The 27500-nt window shown below is 39.1% G+C and overlaps 1 protein-coding gene, 1 long non-coding RNA gene and 1 other non-coding gene across 5 annotated transcripts in view; all 3 read right to left on the bottom strand.

Moving 5' to 3' along the window:
- The window catches only part of LOC133625119 (uncharacterized), a 48137-nt gene extending 41011 nt beyond the window's left edge, over positions 1–7126 (bottom strand). For both annotated transcript variants that reach the window (XR_009818436.1, XR_009818435.1), the window contains exons 1-2: positions 6998–7126; positions 6550–6611 (exon numbers count right to left, since the gene is read on the bottom strand). This is a non-coding gene — a long non-coding RNA (uncharacterized LOC133625119). The remainder of the gene's footprint in view (positions 1–6549; positions 6612–6997) is intronic.
- Positions 6760–6890, bottom strand: LOC133625258 (small nucleolar RNA SNORA24). Its single transcript, XR_009818572.1, has one exon. It is a non-coding gene; the product is annotated as a small nucleolar RNA SNORA24 (small nucleolar RNA).
- Positions 7127–14650: 7524 nt separating the features above from the next.
- The window catches only part of LOC104562333 (bifunctional heparan sulfate N-deacetylase/N-sulfotransferase 3), a 60307-nt gene continuing 47457 nt past the window's right edge, over positions 14651–27500 (bottom strand). The window contains exons 7-13 of one of the 2 annotated variants that reach the window (XM_061992626.1): positions 25966–26062; positions 25010–25133; positions 23264–23438; positions 22134–22304; positions 16791–16900; positions 16114–16216; positions 14651–14924 (exon numbers count right to left, since the gene is read on the bottom strand). In XM_061992626.1, coding sequence (XP_061848610.1) covers positions 14805–14924; positions 16114–16216; positions 16791–16900; positions 22134–22304; positions 23264–23438; positions 25010–25133; positions 25966–26062 — 900 coding nt within the window. In that variant the 3' untranslated portion in view covers positions 14651–14804. The remainder of the gene's footprint in view (positions 14925–16113; positions 16217–16790; positions 16901–22133; positions 22305–23263; positions 23439–25009; positions 25134–25965; positions 26063–27500) is intronic. The other variant, XM_061992628.1, reaches the window with a different exon arrangement.

The following is a 27500-nucleotide window of genomic DNA, read 5'->3' as shown; positions in this document are numbered from 1 at the left end:
TCAAGATGTTGAGCCAACACCTGTCTGAAAAGGTTTATAAAGTCTTAAGCTACTATTTTCTACAGGATAATATTTAGACAACTCTCTCCTGCTTAGCTGCAACTCTAGTTCAGGTCAATATTACAGGAAAGGTGAGAGTTGACTTCAGAAGTATTAACACATTTTGATTCCATTTATTTCCTTACAGATACTGTTCCCCTCCCCTAGGAAAACCTCAATATTTTAATATAAAAATGTGGTGAGAAAAAATGTCTTGATGTACAAGACAAAAATCTAATTAGAAAGCATGGCAAGTTGTAAAGAGCCACACCACACAGACCACAGGAAGCAACCACCATCTCAGTGAACACCAATGGGCATCAGTCTTGATGACCAACTACAGTCAAGAGGGAAAAGTTCAGTGCTACCTCTAAGACCACTGTCTGTAAGTGCACTCTACATATTACATTACAAACATGCTGCTTAAAATGGTGAAATGAAAGCTCTGTGGGCCATGAAACACTCGAGTATTACAAGTGTGGCAGATGTGTGTCACCAAATAGTGATTGCGACTACCAGAGACCATTTTCCTAGTTTCCTATCCCAAAACACTCCAGCTACCATTGTGTCAAGTGGCCTTTTGTGAGCAAAGCGGGATGCTCGTGTTCGTGGTGTAAGTGGGCAGTCATTCATTTCTGTATGGTTCCATGTCTCTCCAGTGTTTAAGAGATGTCCAAACCAACTCAATTTGCATACGGAAGTCACAGTGTTATTGCAGAAGCCCGTGGGATTGAACATGTGACCCTCAAACTTAGTTCTCAAGGGGCATGACTAGTTTATCTTGTTGGAACTGGTGCTAAACTAGTACACAAGGTGCTTTAATGTATTTTGACATAAAGTATTTAAAAACATGTCAAAACCCGTAGTACTGTGACCACCTACAGATAGACCCAAGTGAAACACTCCACTAGAGAACTTTAAAATCATTTGTTTTTACTTATACTTAGCCCTTTTAATTAAAGGGGAAGTAAATCTAACTGAAGTCTATCTACTTGTACCATCAAAGCTTTGCTATACAAGACCCATTAGTTTGAGATTTGGGGTGAAGTAGGCTATGTAGTGCCTATAACACCTACCAGTGTGTTGTGTGTACAAGGGAAATAATTTTCTTTCAGAAGTTGCACCACAGAAACATGCTACTTGGAGGGGGAAAATCAAGTCTGCATACTAAATTTAGTAAACATTTAGATGTAGTACAGTAGGTTTACTCTTTTAATAGGATGCTTTATTAGATTTTAAATGTTTCACTACCATTTTCATGCAGAGAGCATGACTTTTCACTTTTTAACATAAAATGAAAATGTCTTTGTGTTATGCCATTCTAATTTTTGTTCAATGAGCCTGATGATGTAAATACATACAATAAAAACTGCCACACTGACAACTTTTATACATTGATCCTTGGGATGCACAAGCAGATGTTGCAGGAATATCAGCTGGGTAAAAATGATGGGAGCTTAGCTGCTGCTCAAAATATTTTCTCAGAGATGGAAGTTTGATCTGTACAATGGAATTCCTAGAGCACTATGTGCTTTAACTTAGACCAGTTTGGTTGTCATACCTAAGTTTTTGCTACACTCTTTAAAGCAGCTTAAATTTTTTTTTGACCCTTGCCGCACTCCCCTTTGTTTTTAATATATACAAGGCTGTAGAAAAAACTGCTCTCAGTCTACGCTAAAGGGCTTTTGTATAAAGCAGGCTGGCTGTGGTAACAGCGGCATGGACTAAGAAAACACCCAGCACCAGATTAGATTACCATTTTAAACACTGATGGGTAATCTATCCAGGCTCTCCAACATCCTGAAGATGTATAGTTAGATGCAGTCCTCCTTAACTTGCCAAATTTTTGTCCATTTTCCAGAGAACATACAAAGAAATGAAGCATTACCACCACATTACTGCCACACACAAAGCCTATTTAACATGTATTTATCTCAACCCGGAACAACTTCCCGAAGTAAAGAGGCACTTATCTGTAAATCACAGATGAAGTCAAGACCCCATTTAATGATGGTTCTTTTCAGAGTATCTATTACCTGAGCCGTCTTCCAGAATAATTCACAGCACTGTAGTAGCTGATATTTAACAAGTCTAGTCCTGAATCAATGTTCTCCATCTTTTCGTTTTCAGTATTACTGCAACAACTTCATGCTTTCAATGTTAGAATATTTATACTCAAGATTTTAACGCTGTTAGAAAATTTCAGAGCAGCAAATCACAGAACATAACATACAAGAAGGCTATAACAATTAGGCTCAAGTAGCAGACTGCAGCAGAAGAAACCACCCAGAAGATGAAGAAGCTGCTGACTACCCTCTGTGTGTGACTGGTAGCTCATGAAAAGCTTCAGTTACAGGAAATGCTATGTAACCACTCTGATCTCTCAAAACTATTAAGAGATTTCCACAGCAAATATTGTGGTCAAATACAAAAGCATGAACTATCTTGAAAGTGGGTTTTTCATCTTCATGATTCAAACTCAGTGTTTCATCTTTGCATGTTCTAAATATTTGATGAAGAGGTCAAAACTGAATGTTCACAAATCTAACCTGCAGGCTAGATCAAGCCACTGGGCCAATAGTTCAGGTGGGAAATACCAGCAACGTTATCACTTGGCTCACATAATGGACTAGGACAGCTGCATGGTCCTCCTCCAAAATACAGTTTCACATGAAAGGATCCATTATAGAAGGCAAAAAAACACAGTCAGTTTCCAAAAGGCAACCTGTATAAAGACAGTTCAGTTGTAATGCACTGAAATTATTAAAACAGATAAAAAAAGATAGCTGCTTCAAGGGAATTGGGGCACTACATCATACAACCATATTAGTGCTATGCCATACAGTAGCTAAAAACCAAAACAACAAGGCCTAAACTTCTCAGTAAAGTTTCAGTGACTACAAAAGAAAAAAAAAGATCTCCAGACCTTCACATTACAGTCCTCAGTTTTGTAGTCTGCATTGTTTAAATGCATTCAGGATCCCCAGAATGAAAGATCCCCAACATTCCTGCTTCTTCCCATTTGTTTGCCTACACCAGATTTTCTTCATGGGATTAAAGCCAATCACAAACACAAAAAATCTAAACCACTAAGGAAGTCACTTTTCATCAGCAGGCCCACCAGAAAGGCAACCACAGGGGCACACAGCACTGTCCCAGCCACACCTTGTCCCTGGGACAGCAGCAGCTCTCACCTACCATTTCCTTAAGATAGGCAAGTAACTGCCCCCCTGGAAAAAGCATGTCAACTTATTTTCTAAAAACACTGAAGCTACTACACAAGTCCACTCTTCTTGGAGAAACGGAAATCCATAGCACACGCTTGTGACTGTTGGCTACCAGACCTGGCAGACACAAACTTGGAATCCTATGCAGTAGAGATGTCATATGATAGGGTTGTATGCAAAGCTGTTTAAAAGGGAAGAGTAATCATACACTGCTAATTAAACAGGTGTAGTACCACTTATTATAGCTCCACAGAGAATATATGTTCAGCTGTACTTTTGCACTGGCAGGAAAAGCACACTTAAAAAAAAAAAAAGAAAAAATGTTTGCCATGACAGCTCCCTAATGTCCCCAAGTTTATTCCAAAGTGTGACCAATGTCACCATCGGAAGTAATTTCCTTAGATCTAATCCATCTTGTAATTAAAGCCCACAATTTCACCCCTACCCACTTCAAATAGGAACCTCCCTCTCAGTTGCCAAGTACTGAGTAGCAATTAGGCTGCCTACTGAACTCAGTTCTAGTTTCAGAGATTTTGTTTCCCAGTCCTTTCTAAATGTCCCTCTCTCTCATGCTATTCAGTTTACAGCGACTTGTAAAAAATTTACCCAAGATATTCCACAAGAGATTGTGCCAGCACAGATGGTATTAGCCAAGACAATAAATTTACTTCTAAAACATCCATCTTGTCTGATTCTACAATGGCTCACCATCTACTGGGGCTTGACATTTTCTTGAGTAGAATCACAAAGTAATTTCAGTTGAGACGCTTGAGTACAACCACTGAAACCAGAACCAGCACTAAAATCTGTCTCTAAGCACCACATCTAAGTATCTTTTAGGTATCTCCAGAGATGACAACACCACCACCACCTCCCTGGGCAGCCTGTTCCAGCACTTGATAGCACTTTTGGTCAAGAAATTTTCTTAATATCCAACCTAAACCTCTGCTGTTGCAACTTGAGGCCTTTTGTCTTGTATATTTTAACTTTGGAGACTGACACCCACCTTGCCACAACCTCAAGTAGTTGTACAGAGCCATAAAGTCTTCTCTCAGTCTCCTCTTCTTCAGGCTAAACATCCTCAGCTCCTTCTCACAGGCCTTGTTTTCTAGACCCCCTCACCAGTTGTCATTGCTCTTCTTTGGACATGCTCTAGCACCTCAATGACCCTCCTGTAGCGAGCAGTCCAAAATTGAACAGAGTACTCTGGATGTGGCCTCAAATAGAGATTAAAAAGGTCCCTCAGCAACTGGAATTGTCATAGCACCTAGATTCAAAGTCATGTTTCGCCTCAGCAGCAGTAACCACTGTCCAAAATCATGTGACTTCTGGAATGGGTCCCAGACAATGCACCAGCCACAGCCATGGCTTTGCCCTGAAGCCATAGAAAGATGTAAACATTTGTCCCAGCTACCGAAAGCTGTAACCCCACAACAGGCAGGTTTGGCATGTCTAAGTAATTCTGAAGATCACATGAAGGTTAGTCTTGGTTATCAGTACCCTTGTAAGGAAGAAGCAACGCAGTGCATATTGATGTCTCTTTATTGAGTTATTCATACATGGAAATGCTTTACAATGCAATATAGACTAAAATTGTGACTGTAGATTTCACACTGATATTGCAGACTTCACAAACTTACCTTCAACTTATGCAGTACACATACACTCCCTGTAACAACCTAACACACTAACAGAAGGGCCACCACTCCACATGCGTGTCATCCAAGTTAATAATACCACAGTACGATCACCACATGACAGAGCGCCGCACAGGTATCGAGCTATCCAAAGTGCTACTTCAATTGCTGAAGACTTAGTGAAAAACTCCCCAAAACAGGAGTATTAGAAAAATGTCTGAAAGCTGCAGGAAATGATCTACTCATCCTCACTGTATTTGTATGGAAACACTGAAGACTAATTTCAGGCACAATAACCTACATTCCATCTTCTCTTTGTGAAGAGGAGAGATGGACTACAGAACATATTAATTCAGGTTTCAGGTCTCAACTTCATTAAAAAAAAAATCTCATCTGTCAAGTCTAAAGCAAGATTAAGATCTTGCCTAAAATTATCTTTTGCTAGCTCTGCTCAATAACTAGACATATTGCTCAAAAAGGGCATAAATTCCAGAAATTATACAGATCCACCCTACCCTAAAAATTAAAAATTCTGGTCACAGCTACTCCTAGAATTCACAGGTGGAATTTAGCTCCATCTTCTTCTGTTATCACAACTCAAAAACCATTTTTCCCCCTGCAAAAACAAGTTGGAAGCAGTTTAATATTGCTATTGGAAGCATACACAAGAACAGCAAACATCACTGAACAGTACAATGTTCTCCTAGGAGCTATAAATTGCTCTGAAACAAAGCTGTTGATATCAACATGACATCTGCCTCTGCTCCTACAGGTGCATATTACTTTTAGTACTCAAATCAGAAATGCGCTTACTGAAATAGACATTCACCTCGCACAGATGTTCCTGAGAAAACTGTGGATTTGGATGTTTTTAGTTTGGCAAGCAATAGTACAGCTACCAAAACCCATTAACAAACAATCACTCTCCAAGTCAGGCTCTGTAGTTCACAGAGCTGACATTAGTTTCCTGCAGGGGTGGGTGCCTGCAGCATGTCTGTGCCAACCATGCACACCTGAGTTTCAAAAGCTTCACAGATTTATACAGTTACAGGACGCATGTTCATACACTTTCCAAGAATTACGTGCTTATTTCTAGAAAAGCCTAATAGATATGCAAGAGACTTATGAAATACACACCATGTGCGCTCAGTTAAAAAAGTGGGTCTATGAGGGTCTCTAGCGGTCATTTAGAGAATACATTTTAACTCTTTACCCTTCCTGAGTCATAAGTGACCCTCAAGACAAAACCTGTGTCTTGGCAACTTATGTTTTTATTACTCTTCCCATAAGACCAGGATGTATATCTCAAATAGTGTGTTCATCTGGTTATTATGGCTCAGGTTTACGTTTGCTGAAGAAGCTGCTCTTTCAATTTCCTGGTATCTTTCAATTTTGCTAGTGTCAGTATTGGTAACATGTTTCACCATCATCCAGCACTCCTAGCATGTCTAATACATCTACAAACAAGCCCAATTCTTCACACTAATTTATGCACTCAGTTATATTTTTTTGTCAATAGAACACAAAGAAAGCCTGCCTTAGAAACAAAATAAATCCATATCTTGATTTCCACAGACCATCGCAGTAACTTAGTCACTAAACATAAAATAAAGAACTTATTATGTAACACACACCTACTCACATACCATTTTTGGAGAAGATCTTCAACAGCAGCAGACAAATCTCTACACTTTAAGCTTCTGCACGCCTAAGAATAAAGAAACCAAAACAAAACAGAGCACGTTCAAAACATGGGCTCTAAACACTTATTGAGAAAAAGAAAAATAAACATGCAAAAAAACCACAAAAGGGGGCAGATGACCAATTCCACCTTGTTCCACACGTCGGCCGACTCGGCCTGTTCCTTGCCACAGTCAACGACTAATATCCACAAGAGAATAAAAGTTTTGCCAATTAGCAAGAAGCTGCTCTTCCATGCCTAGGAAGGGGGACAGCCACAGGCGGCAGCCCCCATGGAGTCATGGATCACTTCTCCCCACACTGACACGTGGCGGCCGCCATTTTCCCTCCCTCCCTCCCTCCGGCCCCGCTGCGGCCGGACGGCTCTCCCCCTCCCCCCCACACTGGGCCTACCTGCTGCTGCTCACTCCGCTCCACTTCTCTCCCGCATTAACTCCGTTCGGTCCCAGCCGCGCCTGTACATGAGAACGCGCCACAGTGCCTCACAGCTGCGCCACCGATCGGTCCCGCCAGCACCTCGGCCGCCCCCCTCCCCAAAATATTCCCCCGCCAGCAACTGAGCCGCCCCACCCCCCCACATCCCCCGCCAGCATCTCAGCCGTCCCTCTTCATCTCCCCCAGCCAGCATCTCAGCCCCCCCCTCCCCGCCACACAACTCGACAGAAGCCCCCAGCACCACCCAAGCCACGCGCCGACAGGCCGCTGGCGCGCGCGCGGCCGGGAAGCGGTGGGTGCCGGGGCGGAGGCCCCACCCCCGGGGCGGGGCAGCGGCTCCGTCACGGGGCGGCGCCCCGAGCAAGCGAAAGCGGTGCGAGTGTGGACATGGGGTTGGTGCGGCCGAAGCTGGTTCTGTTGATCTCTAGGCTGTTTGGGAGGCACTGAACTGCTAGTACCCCCGCGAGGAAACGGATCAAGACGTCTATGGAAAAGAGGCTGCTGTTGCCCCCCAAACCAAGGCATTTCTCTTTAGCTGGCCTAGACATTGTTGCTGCTTCCTGTGTGTTGATGGAGATAGTCTGTGTATGTGTATATACAAAGTGGGTGTCGATGGGCTTTAAATGATGAACTGCTATTTGTTATTTGATAATCATGAACTAAGAAGAAAGGTCATAAAAGATGGGCTAGAAAATGGAAGTCATCAGTTTAAGGTGAACAGTAGTATTTTCCAGTCAATGTAAACCAGTGTGTCTGCTTAATGCTGTCCAAATCCCCACACCCTCGCTATTGAATAGAATTGTTATTTCAGTGGGAAGGGACCTACAATAATGATGCGGTCCAAGTGCACAAACACTTTAATGCTGCCCAGAAGATAATGCCTGTTGTTAAGGCCATTTTTCAAATGCCTCTTTGGCAGTGACAGGTTTGGGGCATTGACCACCTCTTCAGGAAGCCTCTTCATGTTTGACCATCCTCTTGGTAAAGAAATGCTTCATTGTATCTTTTACCTCCCCGAATTACCACAACTTTTACACCACAGCATCTTAATTTATACATTATTACCCTTGTCCTCAGTGGAGAGAGGGGCTGTTTTCAAAGGCTGGGCAAGGCTGCAAAAGCTGCTCTCTGGCAAAGGCCACATCTCAATGGTGAGTTTGTGTTGTGTGTCTGGCTGTACTGGAGAGATGAGGAAAGCGATTTTGGCTTTTGCAAGCCAGATACCAGTGAACTAACACAGCCAGGGGACTGAGAATATGGCACAATTAGCTACAGTGGGATGACTTTGTATTTGAATTGTTAGGGAGATTTTGAAGAACCTGGAAGTAATGACTGGTGCGGTGCAGGATGCTGCCTTTTGGCTCATATTTTAGTATCCACATTTCTTATTTTTTTCCTATGGAAAAGCTAAAAAAATATTTTTTTCATATGGTTTTCATAATTTTCAGACGATGATGTAATACCGTTCCTTCAGTAGTATTATATGACTATCAGGCAATGTTGTAGAATAATGAAACTGCTGCTAGGACTGTACAAAAGTGCAAGTACCTGTGCTGTTAAGTGAAACCTCTGCTGTTCTGACCTTGAAACATTTCTGTCGAGGAATTTAATTTCCACTCTGTCATGGCCAAGAAGGCCAATGGCATCCTGGGATGCATCAACAAAAGTGTAGCCAGCAGGTCGAGGGAGGTTCTTCTCCCCCGCTACTCTGCCCTGGTGAGGCCTCATCTGGAGTCCTGTGTCCATTTCTGGGCTCCTCAGCTCAAGAGGAACAAAGAACTTCTGGAGAGAGTCCAGCACAGGGTCACCAAGATGACCAGGGGAGTGGAACATCTTTCACACGAGGAAAGGCTGCGGGAACTGGGGCTGTTTTGTCTAGAGAAGAGGAGACTGAGGGGGGATCTTATTAATATTTACAAATATCTAAATGGTGGGTGTCAGGAGGTTGGGACATCCCTTTTTTTCTATGGTATCTAGCAACACGACAAGGGGTAATGGGATGAAGCTTGAACATAAAAAGTTCCATTTAAACATAAGAAAAAACTATTTCAGGGGTGGGTGAGGGAGCCCTGGCACAGGCTGCCCAGGGAGGGTGTGGAGTCTCCTTCCTTGGAGGTCTTCAAGACCTGCCGGGGCACGTTCCTATGTGACCTGATCTAGGTGGACCTGCTTCTGCAGGGGGGTTGGACTAGATGATCTCTAAAGGTCCCTTTCAACACCTACCATTCTATGATTCTATGTACATAAATGACCTGTCTCCTGCCTTTAGCTCATGATGTTTGCCTTTCAGGCAGTTCTATAGCTAAAATGTACGTACTATGTTTATATAAAAAGTTATGCAAAAAATGTTTTTCTAGTTTGGTTTTGTGGAATATTTTTGGCCAGGAGTAAATTGGTTCAGAATTTAGCCAAAGAAAGGAGTTTTACTGGGAGAATTAGTAAGACGGACAGTCTTGATGAGATAACTGGGGAGATAATAGTAAAATTATGGGGGAAGGCAAAAGAGCTAATTTCTCTATCTCCTAAGAAGCACAGGTTATAGCATTTGAACTAGTAATTCTGAACCAAACCCCTATATCACAGGCCATTTCTGTGTCATATCTTTTGGAAGTTATCTGACGGTGACCTTGTGCTACTAGATTGATGTCTCTCCTAGGCAGATAGACACCTGAGCAACTAAAAGTACATGAGCTTTATGTCTCATGTGAATTTACCAAGAGAGGATCAGAACATAAGAAGGGAAGAAAGAAAATACTGTATTAAAAAGAAAGAAACAAGTAACCTGGCAGAAAAGATAGTGGTGAAGATTCAAGCTCACGACATGCTTTTCAAATCTATCACCATTCATCTAAATTCCTTCTCCATTCCAGTTCCACTAGCCCTTGGTTTCAGCTGTTAATTACTTCCCTGTTCCTGTGATTTGTCCTTTAATGCTGACTGTTATGCTTTCTTCATGTGTATGTTCCACAGAGATAAAAAGTGTCTTTTGCTTTTAAGCTCTATGAGTTTTGGACTGGGAAGAACTGAAAAGAATCATTAAATGAAAGCAGATACATTTGAGATAGCAGGGAGTCAGCTGTTATTTGTAGCCAAGATCTTTTCCCTTTGCTTACTACCTTTCTGTTATTACGTCACTGTTCCACTTGTGTTATAGAGATGAGTACTGCAAAAGAAGCTTAGGCTTCTAAGTTTTAGGTTGCATCATTTCTCTGTAATGAACAGAATACTTTGTTAACATAGTTTTCCCATTTTCTACATATCTATGAAGATCCTAAGCAGCTTTTGCCCAGCTAGACAGTGCACTTTTCTGTTCTGTTCTGAATTTGTTGGTAACAGTAAATTTTCCTTTGGACATTCATACCATCCTTAGAGGTTTCTCCTAAGAAAGGTTTTCTCATATCTGTGTAGGCTGATGCATTGGCACCACTATTGAATCCCCAAGGCAAATAATTTGTGTAAAGTCTGCTCGTTATCTTAAAAATAGCAAGCTCTGGAAATGTTTCTGTAGCCCATTAGCAATTTCTGGGACAAGAAACAAAAAGTAAGCAGGAAGTAAAAGCAGTAAAACAAGCATCTGCATAAAGCAGTAATATTCACTCACAGAGAGAGTAAGCAATATTTTTCATTTCTGAAAACATTTCATGCTGCTCCCGTGCTACGATTGTGTTGTTGTTCAATGTCAAGCTGCTAACAAACCTACAAAAGGACAACTTGTGTGACTAAAAGAATCACTTCCACACAGCATTACATTTTCTTACCAGAGTTTATTGTTGCACTTCAGATACCATGCCACTGTCAGAATAATATCTATTTTTTACTTTAAAAAACTTTGAGAAAAATGTTTCCAGCAATTTTCATTCAATATGAATGACAAAAGTATTACATCTATAAACATTGAAATATCTATTTAATTTCTTCCTGAGGAAGTTTCACATTTTTAAGCAATGAAAAAGGACATTCTGTACAAGATATTCTGCAAATGATCAAAACTAATTCTTTCTGCACAAGTAAAACTGGGAAAATATCACAGTATTTTCAGCAATGTTTGCTCAAATAATTAAGTGATTTCATATCAGGTTCTGTGTTTACCCCCTGCCCAATGGTCACTTTATGCTCATAATCACACATTGGTTTTTAATGGCACGGATGTCTGCATAAAGCAAATTTTAGAATCATATTTGTGAAAATAAATGTGAAGCTCACATAAGCATTTGTTAAAAAAATTGCAGGGGATCTAGCAGGGGATCAGAAACTGTGGCTGTGTTACTAACCACAATAAAACATATGACTTTGACTAGTGAATATAAAGTTGTTGTAATGAAACAGTATTTTTGTTAAGAGTGTTAATGTTGATAGGCTGTTTCTGGAAATGAGACAGTGATTGTAGGTAAGCTGTGAATAGAAGAAGTTAAACTTTCTGATAATTCATGCTGTGTGACTTGCTTACTCAGCTGTACTCATGTGCATCCTATGACTTGGGGAATAACATATCTAGCTGTTGTCTCCTTTACTCAGACTCTTTCTCATTCTTCAAGTTGGCTGCACATTAAAAGTAATTCTGTTTTTTAAAGTCTCCTGTTAAATGTAAGAACATATTTACATAGACCAGTTCTGGAAAAAAAAATTGGCTTCATACTATCTTTGCATAAACAATTAATAAGCAAATATCAGAAATTCAGAACTGCAATGAGCACCAGCAATTTGCCTTGGAAGTTACTTTTGAGACTAGCCCACCTCCTGGACATACTGCTAATCCTGCAGCATCTTTTCTAAAGATGCTGGTGCTTAACAGCTGCATCAAAACAGGAGCTAGGACTGATAAAAGAGCATGCCCTTTCAGATGCACAGCTCTTTCAGATGCAAGGTTGAGCTACTTTGTTCATAGTATTGACATGGTATTGTTAATCCTAAAGTTATCACAGGAATTCGCTGAAGATATCCCTAAGAACTCAATTCATTTTGTCCTCAGTTCCTTCCCTTAGGAAGTGCACTGGGACAATAGGAAAGCTCTACCCTGGTGGTCCTCATCAAGACTTGGGAGTCAGCTGGCAGTCCTTGGAGCATGAGCTTTATGTTTAGCTGTCAAATCAAGGCTGGTGCACCCAAGGGCAAGGCTGTGCATGTGGGGGGCTTATCCTCTCAGTGCTACATGGTGACTGCAGTTGGGCTGTTTTACCAGATCACCAACAACATTAGGGGGTTCCTTGCCATACATCAGAGAGAATTTCACAATAGTCCACAGTGCTGCGACATGTCATTCTTTCTGCTGTAATATTTCTGCAAGGACAATGTGACCAGCGTCCGTGACCTTGTCACCAATCTGTCCCTGGCTGCCCGTTCATTCTCATTCTTGTGGGGGCCTTCATTTCCCAGAGAGGACGATAGAAAGGGAGTATAAAGAGCAAACCAGCAATGTGAAGGCGATTCCTCCTGCACGTAGGAGACACTTGGTTTGTGTGCAGAAGGTCCTCTGCCCAAGGTTTTTCCTGTTCTATTTTATAATTGCTACAACATAGGTAATTGAGGCAGCAGTGCACAAAACAGGAGTTATGTGCAATCCCGGCAGATTTTTAAAAAATGTTTGAGTGATGTTATGTCAAGTTATATCAAGGGTAAAATCAATCACACCAGGATGAAAACCCTAGGTATTTTCTCCAGTTATTCAATTTAGTTGTAACAAATCCATATAAATGCTTTCAGGATGCATGAGCTGTCAAGAGTATGCAGAGTACTTGCTTCTACAGATGTTCAGAATCCAGACTGTTTCTTCTATCCAATAAGAAGTGTTTCAAGACAAGTCAGTTTTTGGGACAAATCCATAGATAGTGACTATTTAAAGGGTAATGAAAATTCTCATCCTGTCTAATAAATAATAAAGATGTTCACTGTAAAAAATGTCTACTCTAGTAGGGCTTCATCATTAATCATGCATCTTCCCTTAGCAAAAATGTGCTGCGTAAAGAGTATTGTTATATACAGCAAATTTATCTAGGTTTTTTTTTCTTTACAGGCCTATCAAAACCACATATTACACAGACAAAATCAATAAATAATAAAGATTGCCAGTTAGAGGTACAGTAAGAATCTCAACATCTGTTTTCTATTTTGGGAAACAGACTGGTTTCCATTCCATTACCTTGAGAATTAAATTATATGATTACATAAATGTCATAAAACAGCACTGAGACATATGAATTTTTTCCACCATTTGATTCATGTTTTTAACTATTCACCTTAAAACAAATTATGGCAACATTACAGAGCTACTGTAAAAAGCATTCAGTGCTGTAGTTCTCTTTTGTTTCCGCTACCTCTTCATGCCTTTAGAAACACTCAGAGCCAAAGTTTAGTGGAGAAGCTTTAAGGCCATACTCAGCTAAAGTTTTCATTGATCTTCTCAACTTTTAAGTATTATTAATGAGACTTTATCTGACATCTGAACAGATGAATTGTGAAATGTACCATTAAAATGTATCACATAAATGTAAGGCTGCATATTTGTGTTTTCCATGATTACAGCATAATTTTCTACCATGATTACACATTGAATTTATTTTTTTTCCCCTAAAGCTTTCTCCTAATATTTAATACCAAACCAGTTTAAAATATTTGGAACCAGAACCAGTACTTTCTTCTTGAAATCTGATTTTTGCAGCGGACATAAAACTGAAGGTTAATGAAAGATGCTACAATTTTGATCAGGTTAGGTTGAGGGATCTTGGAATACACAAAACATAGATCAAAGCTGAATAAATTAAGGAAAAAGTAGTGGTGCAAATTAGGGCAATCTAAGTATGGATCTGTTTCTGCTTTTTACAAGTTTTTCATTCCGTTCAGTGGAGTCACTCCTAATTCACAGCAATGTAAGCCCAGAACACAGGATCCAGATCTGGCTGCTTATAGAAGGCAGGAGCGAAAGCCTGTTCATTGCTTCATTTTGGTTCACAATTGTTGAAGTATGACACTTGTCATAAGGATTATACTGCAACTTTTGTGCTTCACACATCCAATTAAATTTCTGTTCAGGTAATAGCTCAGTTCTGTGTTTTGCCTTTTCGGTCAGAACAAAATAAGACATAGCAATTATGGACAAAGGCCCTTACCACATTGTAAGGGTTTGCTGTTACAGGCTATACTCATAGGGAATAGTTTTTGTGTTTGCTTTTTTTCTACACTGCTTTTACCTGTGGCTTCCAGACTTCGCTCTGTATATTTTGTTGCTGTGCACAGCTAAATCATATGTGATAACTGCACTTTTTACCCTTGTTAGTACAGACTTTGAGTACTAGCATGCTGACTACAAAGGTGGAAGTACACTTGGCATTTTGAGCTACATTAAGTTTTCCTATTTTAAGCAAGACAAGAATCAAACAATAAGAAAAACTGTCAGCAGTCTAACAATGGGCTACATAACCTGCATGAGACACAATACTTTTAAACTGATATATAAAAATGTAAATATTTACTGTGAAATTCGATAGGTCATGTATCTCTGAAGCTTACACCAGCTGCAAATAACTTCCACATGTCCACAGTAGTCCACAAGTCGACAGGCCCTGAAATATTTATTAGAAAGATTGGGCCCACCAAAGCTCTAAGAATCACATGTACTTTCACAATCCACATGCCAGCATATGGAAATAATTTCTATCTTTTACTCTTTTTTGAAGAGGTATATCTTACAAAACCTTTTGGTAACTACTGGAGACTTTAGGTATGATGACTGAAGTGTGGAAGAGAGATTTCAAAAAGCCTTTTTTCAATGCTATCTTACTTTCTGTAGCTCCTGTCTTAGCCACGATGGCAGAGGTTGTCCCAGTTTGTGTAGCAGTTTTGACAGTTCCACATTGTGATCTCTGTAGTAGCTTGACAGAAAAGCTCTGCACTGATGGATACAAAAGAAAGTATTTTTTGTTTAGTAAAATGCTGTACTGCAGTTGCTGTGAATTCTAGGTTTCAAAGTTTGTTTTACCTATGTCAAAACTTTACTTTCTTTTATGAAATTTGTATTGTTTTATGCTATCTACTGCATGCAAGTTTAAGATCTTCAGAGCTGACCTGTAAATGTTAATTTCAAGAGAAAAAAAGGCTGTCCAAAACAGGCACTGAAGACAAAGAAAAGGATCTGATTCTACTCTCAGATAGTCACGTAAATTATGAATAGCACCGAAGCTAATGTAGTTATTTTAAATTTACTGAAGTGTGATTGAAACCAAAGCTTCTAAAGTATCTTCCTATGTAGGCATGTATCAAATAGTAAGCCCATTTTCTGAAGCACTTAGAATTGAAAAACACAACAATAAACCAATACAGTCTTGTCTTATCTCTGTTCAAAAGCCTTCACACCCAATGATTTTATATCAGTAGGATACTATTAGTGTACAGTTACTTAAAGTACTGTGAGAAAAAAAAATCCCAGTTTACTTAATTACTGCTGTTCAAACTTCAAGTTTATATTTGCATTTTAGTCAGGCTAAATTAGATGGGAATGTAGATAGAGTAAATGTAAAAGTTACAGCTACAATAGAAGACTAAACTGCCCTTGGGTACAGGCTGTGGCAATTAATCTGATGGAAATTTCTTAACTGGAGTATTTGTCTGGTGAACGTATTTATAAATTGGTAGAAACAGAACCTAACCTCTTTTAAAATGGGATTATATGAGAGTCCGCATTACACTTCATGCTCTAACTACTCTCAAAGACAAAGGACCAGACATAAATACATATATTTGATCATGGCTGAGAAAAAAAACATGCACTGTGGAGCCTCTGCTGCTTAAGTCACTGGGGTAAATGGAACAGGTTTCCAGGTGGATTTCAGGGCTGCCAAGTTTATTTTTCTATGGGGTGCCCAGTTTTAATTTTTTAAATTACTTAAATTCTTCACAAATGAAATAAAGAACCGAAAAAGTCTATTCACTCCACAGTTATCTTAAATGCTTCATTTGTAGGGAAGGATAGTAAAATAAATCAATTTAATTTTGTCTTCTCTCCCTTCTTAGATTTTGCCTGTGTGGTGTCCCATATGTGGCAACTGAACCCCCATATAGTGACGATTAGTATAATGGTTTACCTCAGAATCCATAGGAGGGTATTTTCTACCTTTGCTCTTTCCAAGACACTTTGTTTTTCCTTCTTCTAGGAGCTGACACCAGAAACCTTTATGTGAATCGAATCTGAAACAAATATTTTACAGTGTAAAGGCTGTGAGATAACTGCAGTGAGGATGTAGCTCCCCAGCTTAGACTGGACTCGAAAGAGTAAACCTAAGGTTATCAGGGCAACCAAGTCTAAATGTTAGAATCCAAAGGACTTGTGTGCATATGTATTTACAATGTACAGAGTGGATTCCAGAATGACACCACTGAATCTGTCCTGTAGCTAACATTAAAAAATAGAGAAAATAATTTTCTTTCCTGTCTGTTTACGCATGTCAGTGTTCCATGTTCCACTTACGGAAACAGAACTGTCAGTGCATCCAAAATTCATATACAATTCTCACAAAGCAATACTTACTTTCTTTGTTAGAGGTCTACTTCTCTAACAGTCAAGCTCCACATTGATTGGCTCAGTGGATGACTCACAGAAAATCTAACCCTCAGTTGTGTTCTTTGCAGACATTGAAGAATACATCCTACTGACAGCTCTAAGGAGAAGTATGAGGCTTTATTTTGCAGTGAGGTTAGCTACAGACTAATTAGTACTTTAGAAATTTATGAACATGTGAAAATGATCATTAAATTAACTCACGTTAGGGCTTCAGAGTAATTATAATGAGGAGAGACTCCCAGAAATTTCTGTACTTCATCCATTACAGTAGATGGGTCACTTCTCAGCTGCTGTCCATCAATAATTAGCAACTACAACAAATAAAATAAATGGAAGCTTAATTTAAAATTCATTATTTCAAGCTTCAAGCAGGAAATTCCACCTCTGTTGAACTCATTCATTATATGGACAGTACTGCCCCAGAGAATGATAATTGTTCCAGTTTTAATTGTTATCATCATTAATGACCTGAGAGCAGTGTAAATGGCACGTTAATTAAATCTGAAATTATATTAAATTGGAAGATGTTGTGACAACAGAGAAATAGCAGTGAAGGATCTAGAAAGATAAGAAATACTGGCAGGAAACTAAGTGAGATTTGTCCAGCAAGAAAAGAAAAGAAATAACCTATAATTCCCATAGACACAAACATTTACATATGTATGTTGAAAAACTTGTCACTGGAAATAACCAGACAGAAACCAGTAGGTAGATGTTAGGTGAAATGCTTCACTTTTAAAACCTATGCAACAGAACAAAATTGTATGAAAAAAAATCTTTGAGACTATGAATAAAGGCAGATGAGGGCATTAAGGCAAGGGTGCAACACATCTCTAAGAAAGCCAGGCACTGGTAGGTAATTTATTTTTCTTCTTTTCAGTCCTTGACACACTCACAGTAGGCTACTTCAGACAGAGCCACTCTTTTACCTGGAGGTGAACATTCAGGGAAACTGACAGTACCTTAGAATTTTATCAAATGTGGTGTTATGTCCAAATGGACCCCTAATGGTGCAGAAAGTTTGGGTCTTTGTGACTGCTGGAAGAGAAGCAAGGTTCCAAATGGATTAGTCAAGCATTTATTTCCTTTCATGGAAACAGCTTTATTTTTTTCCATCACGCTTTAGTGACGAAAAGGAGAGTAGAAATGGATTTGCAGATGGTTTGATGAAAAAGAAAGAGGAAATGGATTTGCAGATGGTTCAACAATCTTCCTCTGCAAGCAGTGATGAAGCTTGTTCTTACATTACCATGCAAGCAGAGAAGCTAAAATCATATGAATTGCTTCCAGGATTGGATGAATCTTAGAGATTTGCAGGACTATGAGGTTTCAGAGCATAATCAAAAGGGAGGAAATGTCTTTTCTTTTGAAAGATCAATCTTTGGAATTATCCAGATATAGCTTGTAGATTTAGAGACACGGATTAGTGGAAAAATCAAGCTGTTCAGAAAGCAGTAGCTCACTCCAAAAGTCTTTGCAATCAGACATAGGATGACTGCCTGCGTCCCCAAATGAACTCACTGCTTTCTTAAGACATACGTTCTGAAAACAGGACTTAAGTGCTTCATAGGACAGAGGTCAAAAAGCATCCCAAATGGGGGATATTTCCATTTGCAAGAAAAGGAGTGACAGGATTTTTTTTAATTCTCAATTTGAAAAATCTGTAGAGATAAGTACCTGTGCCATTCCCACTCCATGAGAGGAGCAAGACATACAGTTTGGAGAAAAGCTTAGAAACAGCCCAAGTTCTGCAGATTCAACTGGCCATTTAACAATGGCTGTTGCCGAATGAGCTTGATTACCAACAGGGCTGGGACATGGGGATATCTTTTGGCTCATGAGGGAGTTCAATATGCAAAGTTCTCTTTTGTTTTGTATGGAAGATGCTCCAATCTCCTGATCATCTTGGTGGCCCTGAGCTGGACTCTCCAGAAGTTCCCTGTCCCTCTTGAGCTGAGGAGCCCAGAACTGGACACAGTGCTCCAGATGAGGCCTCACTAGGGCAGAGTAGAGTGGGAGCAGAACCTCCCTCGACCTGCTGGCCACATTTTTCTTGATGCATCCCAGGATGCCATTGGCCTTCTTGGCCATGAGTGCACATTGCTGGCTCATGGTTAGTTTATTAGCAACCAGGACTGGCAGGTCTCTCTCTGCAGAGCTGCTCTCCAGCAGGTCAATCCTCAGTCTGTATTGGTGTATGGGGTTGTTCCTTCCCAGATGCAGGAGTCTGTACTTGTCCTTCTTGAATCTCATGAAGTTCCTCTGCCCAACTCTCCAGCCGGTTGAGATCCTGCTAAATGGCAGCACATCCTTCTGGGGAATCAGCCAGTCCTCCCAGTTTGGTGTCATTAGGGAACTTGCTGAGGGTACACTCTGTCCCCTCATCCAGGTTGTTGAGGAAGATGTTGAACAACACTGGCCCCAGAACCGATCCCTGTGGAACTCCCCTGGCCACAGGCCTCCAACTCGATTCTGTGCCACTGATCACCACCCTCTGGGCTCTGTCATTCAGACAGCTCTCGATCTACCTCACTGTCCACTCATCCAAGCCACACTGCTTGAGCTTTCTGATGAGGATGTTGTGGGAGACAGTGTCAAAAGCCTTGCTGAAATCAAGGTAGATGACATCTGCTGCTCTCCCCTCATCTAGCCAGCCAGTCATGCCATCACAGAAAGCTATCTGGTTGGTCAAACAGGATTTCCCCTCGGTGAATCTGTGTTGACTCCCCCGATAACAATCTTTTCCTTCATATGTTTAGTGACAACATTCAGGATGAGTTTTTCCATCACTTTTCCAGTGATGGACGTGAGGCTGACCGGCCTGTAGTTTTCTGGGTCGTCCTTCCTGCCCTTTTTGAAGACTGGAGTGACATTGGCCTGTCTCCAGTCCTCAGGCACCTCACTTGTCTTCCATGATTGTTCAAAAATGATGGAGAGGGGCTTAGCAAACACATCAGCCAGCTTCCTCAGCACTCTTGGATCCATCTCATCAGGTCTCATTGACTTATGAGTGTTAAGCTTGGCCAACAGGTCTTTAATCTCTTCCTCTTCCACTCAGGGCAAGTCCTCTGCTGTCCAGGCCATCCTATTATCCTTGCTGGACTGGGCTTTCCAAGGACCAGCCTTGGGTGTAAAGACTGAAGCAAAGAAGGCATTCAGTAGTTCGGCCTTCTCTGCATCCTTGGTCACCAGGGCAACCTCTGTTAAGACATCAATTCAGTTGCACATGTAGAGACACTCAAATTTTACAGCATTAAAAATAATAGATAGCTTTAGCTAGTCTGGGTGAGAGCTCTTTAGTTGAAGGGAGGCTCTCTTTTTTTTTTTTTAGATAAGACTGTACTTTTAAGCTGAGTCAATTTTAGGTCTCCTTTATGTAACACGTATGCTTCAGCAATTCCTTAAACTTGCTAACTAGTTTGGATGTGGCCTACTGAACATCACTGCTTTTGCAATGGAAGTTAATCCCTAGTACTTTTACGGAGAAAATAAAAGGCTGCCAGGGATGGTACTTTGCTATCACTGTATGATGTAAGATCTGGCAAAAATATCTGTATGACAATGCATATTATTCAATATTCATGGGTTACCTTTGGAGAAAAACTAATGAAGACATAATATGGAGAATTTCACACAAGTATCATGATATTACAGTATTGTGTTGTCTCATGAAGTCTGCAAGGCTGGCCCAAAAGAGAGTATGTGGAGAATAATACCAAACAGATGCATCAAAGCTTCCTTGGCACATTCTGGGAAAACAGAAGGTACAGGCTCCAGCCAGTTTGTCTCAGCCAAGCAAGTCTTCGATAAACAGAAGGTTCAGATTGCAGCCAACCTTCCTCAACTAAAGTAATCTTTAAACATTGGGTAGGGAGTAGTGCCAGACACACTGCTAATGTCAAAAAAATGCATTCCAGAAATAAATCTACCAAGAAGATACTGATCATAGGATATTTTCTGCTTGTTCTTCTATAACACGTGATGTTCAGAGCTTAGGACATGCATCTTCTGAGGCTTGATCTTACACAGGGCCAGAAGGAGGCTAATGATGTGTATGTTACATACCAACTGAAGCTTGCAGGGAGATTCAATTTTCAGGTTGCTTATGTGCCACCTGTACTGAAACCTATGAATCCACAAACGCATAACCTTTGAGGCTCAAAGATACAGAGAAACTCGTCTTAATACAAAGAATATATTGAAGATTCAGGATCAGTAACAGATAGCAAATGCAGACAGTTAGGAACACCAACGTACCAAACTGTTTCAGTGTGTGAGTAAGTCCCAATAGAGGGTCTGATACATGGATGCAATGTTATGGGCAGCAATGTGTGAGGAATTTCCAAAAACAAAGTGTGCAAAAGAGACCCAGTGCTTTGATGTTTACAGAAGAATCATGTTAGGAAAAACATGAATTCACCAAAATAACTGGTGATGCCTGCAATGGCAAACATGCTGATGTACACAAAGGCTTTTTATCTATATTGCTGACTAAAACAGATCAGAGACAGCTTCACTAAACTCTATCACGTGCAAAACCAAATTGGTTGTGTCCACACTCCACAATGGAAATGATTCTTTTTATTTTTCTAACTCTGCTCTGGAACTGCTTGGCAAGATGTTTTTTGCTATGGTCCAAACTGTGACAGAAATGTGTTAAAAATCAAGCAGTGTGGACAGCAGTGAGACAGTGTGCAAACTCTTGCACAGGTACAGGTTTATTTACTGCTACAATCACAGCTTAAGGAGGTTGACACAATGAGAGACTACTGCATGAAAGACCCAAAAAGTGGATGAAGACACTGATGCATTTAAATGTTAAGGTGTTACAAAACCACTAGATCACATCCGTTTCCATCTAGTAATCCCCGTTTCAGAAGGAAAAGATAATTTTTACACTCAAAGTGTTCAGACATCAAAACTCTTCTCAACCTGTCCAGGGAAAGCAATATCTCATCCGACATCCCTTGAAGCCCACTCATACTTACTACCACTCAAAGTAGACAGAAATATTGGGCAGCTTTCCTTTCTTTTCATTCATTTTTGCTTTTGGGAACCCTGACAGACCGTCTGACATCAGAGAGACAGAATTACAGAATCACAGAATGGCAGGGGTTTGGAAGGGACCTCTAGAGGTTTCCAGAGAAGGAGACCACAAAACACTGCATGCCTGTTTTTCTTTTCCTGGACATTACTGGCAAAGAGCCAGACATGGATTGTTGAAAGCATGAGCAAATGAAAACCAGCTGTAAGTTGAAGGTGGTTCAGAGCACAAGAGAGTTCAAGCAGTTCTGATTTGTTTTGCAGAAGAAGCTCCCAGCTGTAAGGTGCTAGGTCATGACATCCCTAGCAATGTCAACCAACTACTTAGTACATAGCTATGAAGAATCATAATCAATGTCTTCAAATATACTCTAGTATATAGAGGATATCCCTGAAGATCATCATTCAGTAAGCAAGATTTTGACAAAGGTTATATTTTAGGATATTTTATATATATGAATCTATATAAGATTTAGGACGTCAAGTTACAGTCTTATTCACCTGATAAGGTGGGAAGTAAGTTAGCCATCTTTCAATATGGGTAGCATACCATCCAGGTGCTAGGCATCTCTTTTGGAGAGCTCTAAGCTCAGATGGGGCTCGAGGTCCAGCTGTGATCACCTGATAGAAGCTGAATTTCAGTGCTGCAGGATCTTCATGTGATCGCTGATGCTGTAAAAGAAGTTACATTGCGGGAACTTCACAGGCCACAGAAGTTGGGAAAGTAAAATAAAACTGGTTGGTCCTACTGACCTGGCCTTACTGACCTTACCATAAGTGATTATTTATGTTAAAAGTTACTTAGACTTATCAAGTCCTCATTTCTATTATTTAATCGAAAATGTTAGGATACACATTGTTTGTATCAATACACATTGTTTGTATCAAAAGAAATCAGAAGCTAAACTGATAATAGTAATAACAAAACAGGATGTATACATGTTTATTTTCAATAAACTGAGAGGCATATTTTGTACAAATAATACGAAACTGCTTCTAGTAGTTTCCAGTTTGCTTTTTCTAGCTTACATAAGGTAAATACTCAGAAAAGCAAATTTGAACATCAGTATTTATGAGGATCATCGGGTAATTCAGGTCAGAAAGGATCTCAGTAGGTTTCTAGTCAAGCCTCCTTTCTAAAGCAGGGTAAGCTATGGGATCTGACTCAAGGCTGTGATTACTTCTCATCAAAAAGCAACATTAAATGTCACAGAAGTTTTAAGAACTTTGTTATCTTTGGATTTTTTTAAAATGTATCTTTATTTTGCCAAATTCTTGTTGAAATCTGCAGACCAGAAAAACAAAATTTCTTGATCTATTTTGTATTTTGAGCATGAAGTTTTGCACCTGGTGATTAAATAAATGAATTGAGTAAGTAAGCATTTCTACATGCTTATATTACGGGTGGGTTTTTGAAAAGGTACTTTACGTTATTTTAACCTTTGAAAGATTTCTGGTTTACATTGACAGATATCTCAGCCCATGGGTGATCACATATGGTGCACTGATTGACGAGTAAAAGCTTGTATTATCCAAACATATATATACACATATATACTGAAAGGATTTACAGAGAGGATTCAAGGTGGAAACCTTAATTTGTGCCTGCCTGTGTTCTTTGAAGTGCATACCTGATACCAGGAATATGCCCGATCAGATGGGTCAATGAGGATGGTGATGATCTTGGCCTTTGGGATGAGGGAAGCAGCTCGTTTAGGAGCTTCCTCAGAATGGAAATAGTTGGCACTTTTCTCAAAGAGGAAGTCACTGGTGACATTAGAAGGAGTGGGGAAGAAATCCATGTACCTAGGAAAGTAACATCATTCTCAGAATTACTTAGAAATCACACAAAGGTAGAAAAATTGGTTAAGTATATTTTGTTGTATTGAATAATAAATCAAAATAATAGTCTGCCAAATAAAAGCAAGAAGAAGTTTACTTTACATTTTTTATCATATTTTACTTGATATTAGCTTTTTTCTTTTCACTACTTATAACTAGACATTGCAGCTATCTTTTGGTAACTGGATGAAAATGTTACAATATTCATGTATCTTCTCAGAATTAGTGAAGTCTCACTTTTCAGTCAGAACAAACACCTATCAAAGTCAAAAGCAGAACCTGAGTTTTCCAAATTTGGCCTTTTGCTGACCTCAATTACAATGCAATACCATAAGAAGAAGATATTCAGTATCAGAATTGATTTTATTCAAAAGAAGAAAAAGCTTGTTTATGTAAAAAAGCTGAAATAAGAGGGCAACCATACAGATCATAATGAAAAGCTATCACTGCCTTGCTAGTTTATTGTTTATATCTGTTTAATGCTAAGGCAAATATCTGAGAATGTTACTGTTTTTTTGAACAATGGACTATCCCAAAAATATTAGGTCTGATTTGATTAAAATGATGAAGCTATACCAACTTCTGCCCACAAATAAAATTATTGTAAACTAATGACTCAACCTGACTGTGTGATATCAGAATGTTTTACCACAACAACAACAGCAAAGAAAAAGGCCAGCATTCAAAGAGGTAATAGGCACTACAGGCAAATCTACTCTAGGTGTCATTATACTATTATACTGAAGTCCTGGTGGTAGATTGAGTAAATATAAGGCAATGAGAACTACAGCCTTATAAGGAAAAATATTTAATATGACACTACACTAACTTTTTTTTGGGAAAAAGTTAATTTCTTTTACTGGTGCTCCCCAGACACTACAGCAGGTTACTGTTTTTCATCTTGTAGTGCTTTGTACTGCAGCACTTTCAGAAAGCAAGAGAAATCAAGAATGACCTTATGGGTGTAACTACATCTGGTGATTCCTTGGTAGCCATAGTGAACATGGCAGCAGTGACACAGATTCTTTTTTAGCATTGCTGACTAACCTACAGAGACATTAACATTCTCCTAATTACTTGATCTTGAAAAAAACATTCTGAGAGACTTCCTCTGCCATCTCTTTATGTGAATGCTATTTCTAAATCCCATTTAGGGAAAAGATACCTCTCTCTGATAGAGAAAAAAAGTTACTATTATTTATTTTGAAAAGGAATGTAATTTTTGCCTCCATATCTCCAACTAACAAGAATTACTGTTCCAACTTCAAAGGTGTGTGTAATGAGAAACATATTTTGTTGCTGTTTTGCATATATTAATATATGGATATTTACAAGAAGGCCTTGCAACAGTTTGTGCATTTACAGTATTCTGTAGTAAGCTTGCTATTCACTTACATTTATTTATCATTTTAGAAGGGCACTTAATTTTTTTATCTTGCTCTATACACAAACAGTTACCATTACCAACAGTAATGTCATTTTTGTATTGTTCACAATATATAAACTTTTATATTTATACTAATAACCCATCTTACCAATCAATCCCCCTGTGGTAGTTATTTCTATTAAAGAACTGTACCTCCTCAAAGGTTTTTGGGCTGGGGGAGTTACTAATGATGGAAGGATGCATGACCAGGAACAGATACAAGGCTGTGGTACCTGCAAATAGGGTAAAAGTCCAAGATTAAAAACATAAAATACACATACTCATTTTTTTGGGGGGGGAGTGTCACAGTCACAGATGGACTCAACCAGCTTTATTTCATTTCAGGGATAGAATGCTGACTTATCACACCTAAGAATCTGTGCTTTCTGTGCTTTTAAGACATTTAAGGAACTGTAAATAGTTAACAATTGGAAATTGGAAAGCCAATGGTGAAATCTGTTTTTCACACTTGCAATAATTGTGTTTTAAAAATAGTTATTGGGTTTTAGGAGGCTGTCACAAAAATAATTTTAAAATCTTGCACTCAGTAGCTATTGGGGATTGGTGAAGATGAAAGAAAGCACATGTGCAATTTTCTGACTACAGAGAAGAAAATGAACCATTAAGTTAATTTATAAACTACTGCATCCTTGCAATTTGACTGTTCATTGGGAACTTCTTGACTTGAAGTAAATGCTATGAAGTAATAAGTTCCTACTTGCAGGACAGAAAAGAACTTGCAGTTAAGAATCTTCACCATTTAAAAACCACTGTTCTTTCCTCTTTCTGCTTTGACAAGATCTCGTCTATCTCGTTGATGCCTCTATCAAAGTGTTACTCATTTTGACATAAAGCTAAAAAACTCTATCACACATCTGAACCCTGCTCCTCCACTACTGTTGTTGTAACTCACATTATTAAACTATTTGGATGACATCTGAAAATAAAACCATGCTATTAGATGATCAAGATCTCTACACAGCAGTCTGAGTAAAAAGTGATTAATCAGTATAATTATTTGAACTTACACATAGCCTATCTTATTGAAATAATATAAAATCTCACCAGTTTTCTGGGGTCCTACAACCAAGAATTTTGGTAATCGATCACAGGTTTTTTCTTTAGACCAAATATCTCTGTGCCGTTTGTCATCACAGGGATTCTAAAATGGAGAACAACAACTAAGAATTTAATTGGTAATCACATCTGATAAGGTTCTCAAAATATGTTTCCATAAATCACCATTTTTTCACCAATGTACAAATATTATTACCAGAAAACATTATTTTTCCTTATGGCAGAAAACTGTTATGCATCAAAGAACAATTTCAGTGACTCAGGTTCTTGCAATGTAGCCAGGACAGAAAAACAAACTATATCTCTTAAATGTGTGCTTGTTTGTTTGGGTTTTTTTTTTGAATGAGACAACTATTTTGAAGAAATGTGGTTTGCATTCAAATTCATTCATATATATATATATATATATATATATACAGAGTTGGCCTAGCTACCCTACAGATCCTGGGACAAGATCATTTCTGCTATGAAATGTCAGTATGTTCAGACAAATTATGTTAAAGACGTTGCAGTGCATTGAGACAAAGGGAATTACCAATCTTCTAGGCTTAAAAAAGTAACTGTATTCAGTTTCATATGCATTATGGTCAAAACCCACTACATTCAGTATATGTTAGTCACTGTTACTTACAAATTTCTTTTCCAGGTAATTCTAATTTTAAGTCACTTGGCTACAGGCTAATTTCCAGTTTTAAAATTCCTTATCATTTAGCATTATGCAAAATTTTTGAGATTTTATCTCCTAGTTCTATGTTTTATCTAATAACAGCACGAATTTCAAATTGTGTGTTTAAGTACAAATTTGCAACCTCATTCTCAGATTCTAAGTTGGCAATTCTGTATCTAATGCTAGAAAACATTTCAGTGAACAAACTTAAATACACATCTATGATTGATTTAGTAAAGCTTGCTCGTTAGGAAATTTCTACCAAGTCACCTTAAAAGGATATTTGGGACATATATTGTCACTGCAGGGACACGTGTACCTTCAACACTCAGCTATTCCACTGAAATGGTTGAGCTGTTGTCAAGCATGTGCAAAAAAAATATATGATGGTGTTCACTGCTCAGTGCAGCAGTTTCTCTTCAGGGACTGTGCTCTTGGTGTTGACTGATGGGCTGAATATGTGTCAACTGCAAGGTGAGAGCAGGCTTCAACTTTAGTAGGCCTTCACATTCCTGATGTTTTCAGTTTGCTCCCTTAATGACACTCAGCAGGCAGCAGGGTTAATCAATCTAGTAAGTGCTAGTAAACTGCGCAGATCTCAGCCAATACTGAATAACTTTCTAATCTAGCCAATCTATTTCTACTTGGCTAGTCAGCTTTAGGATTAAGGTGGCCATGGTCTTAGTGTGTTTTTCATTTTTGGATGCCCTCACACACTTGGAAAAAAGTTCATTTATTTAATGAACAATTGCTAAAATATGCACATAAATCTCTCTGTCAAATGCTTCACTCCTGTTAGCTCCAAAAGGAGAAATAACACAACACATCTTTCCTGCATCCCCCACGTTTCTAAAAG

This window comes from Colius striatus, chromosome 3 (genome assembly GCF_028858725.1).
Source record: "Colius striatus isolate bColStr4 chromosome 3, bColStr4.1.hap1, whole genome shotgun sequence".
Taxonomy (NCBI): domain Eukaryota; kingdom Metazoa; phylum Chordata; class Aves; order Coliiformes; family Coliidae; genus Colius; species Colius striatus.
The sequence above is the reverse complement of the archived record's forward strand: the minus strand, read 5'-3'. Positions and strand labels throughout refer to the sequence as shown.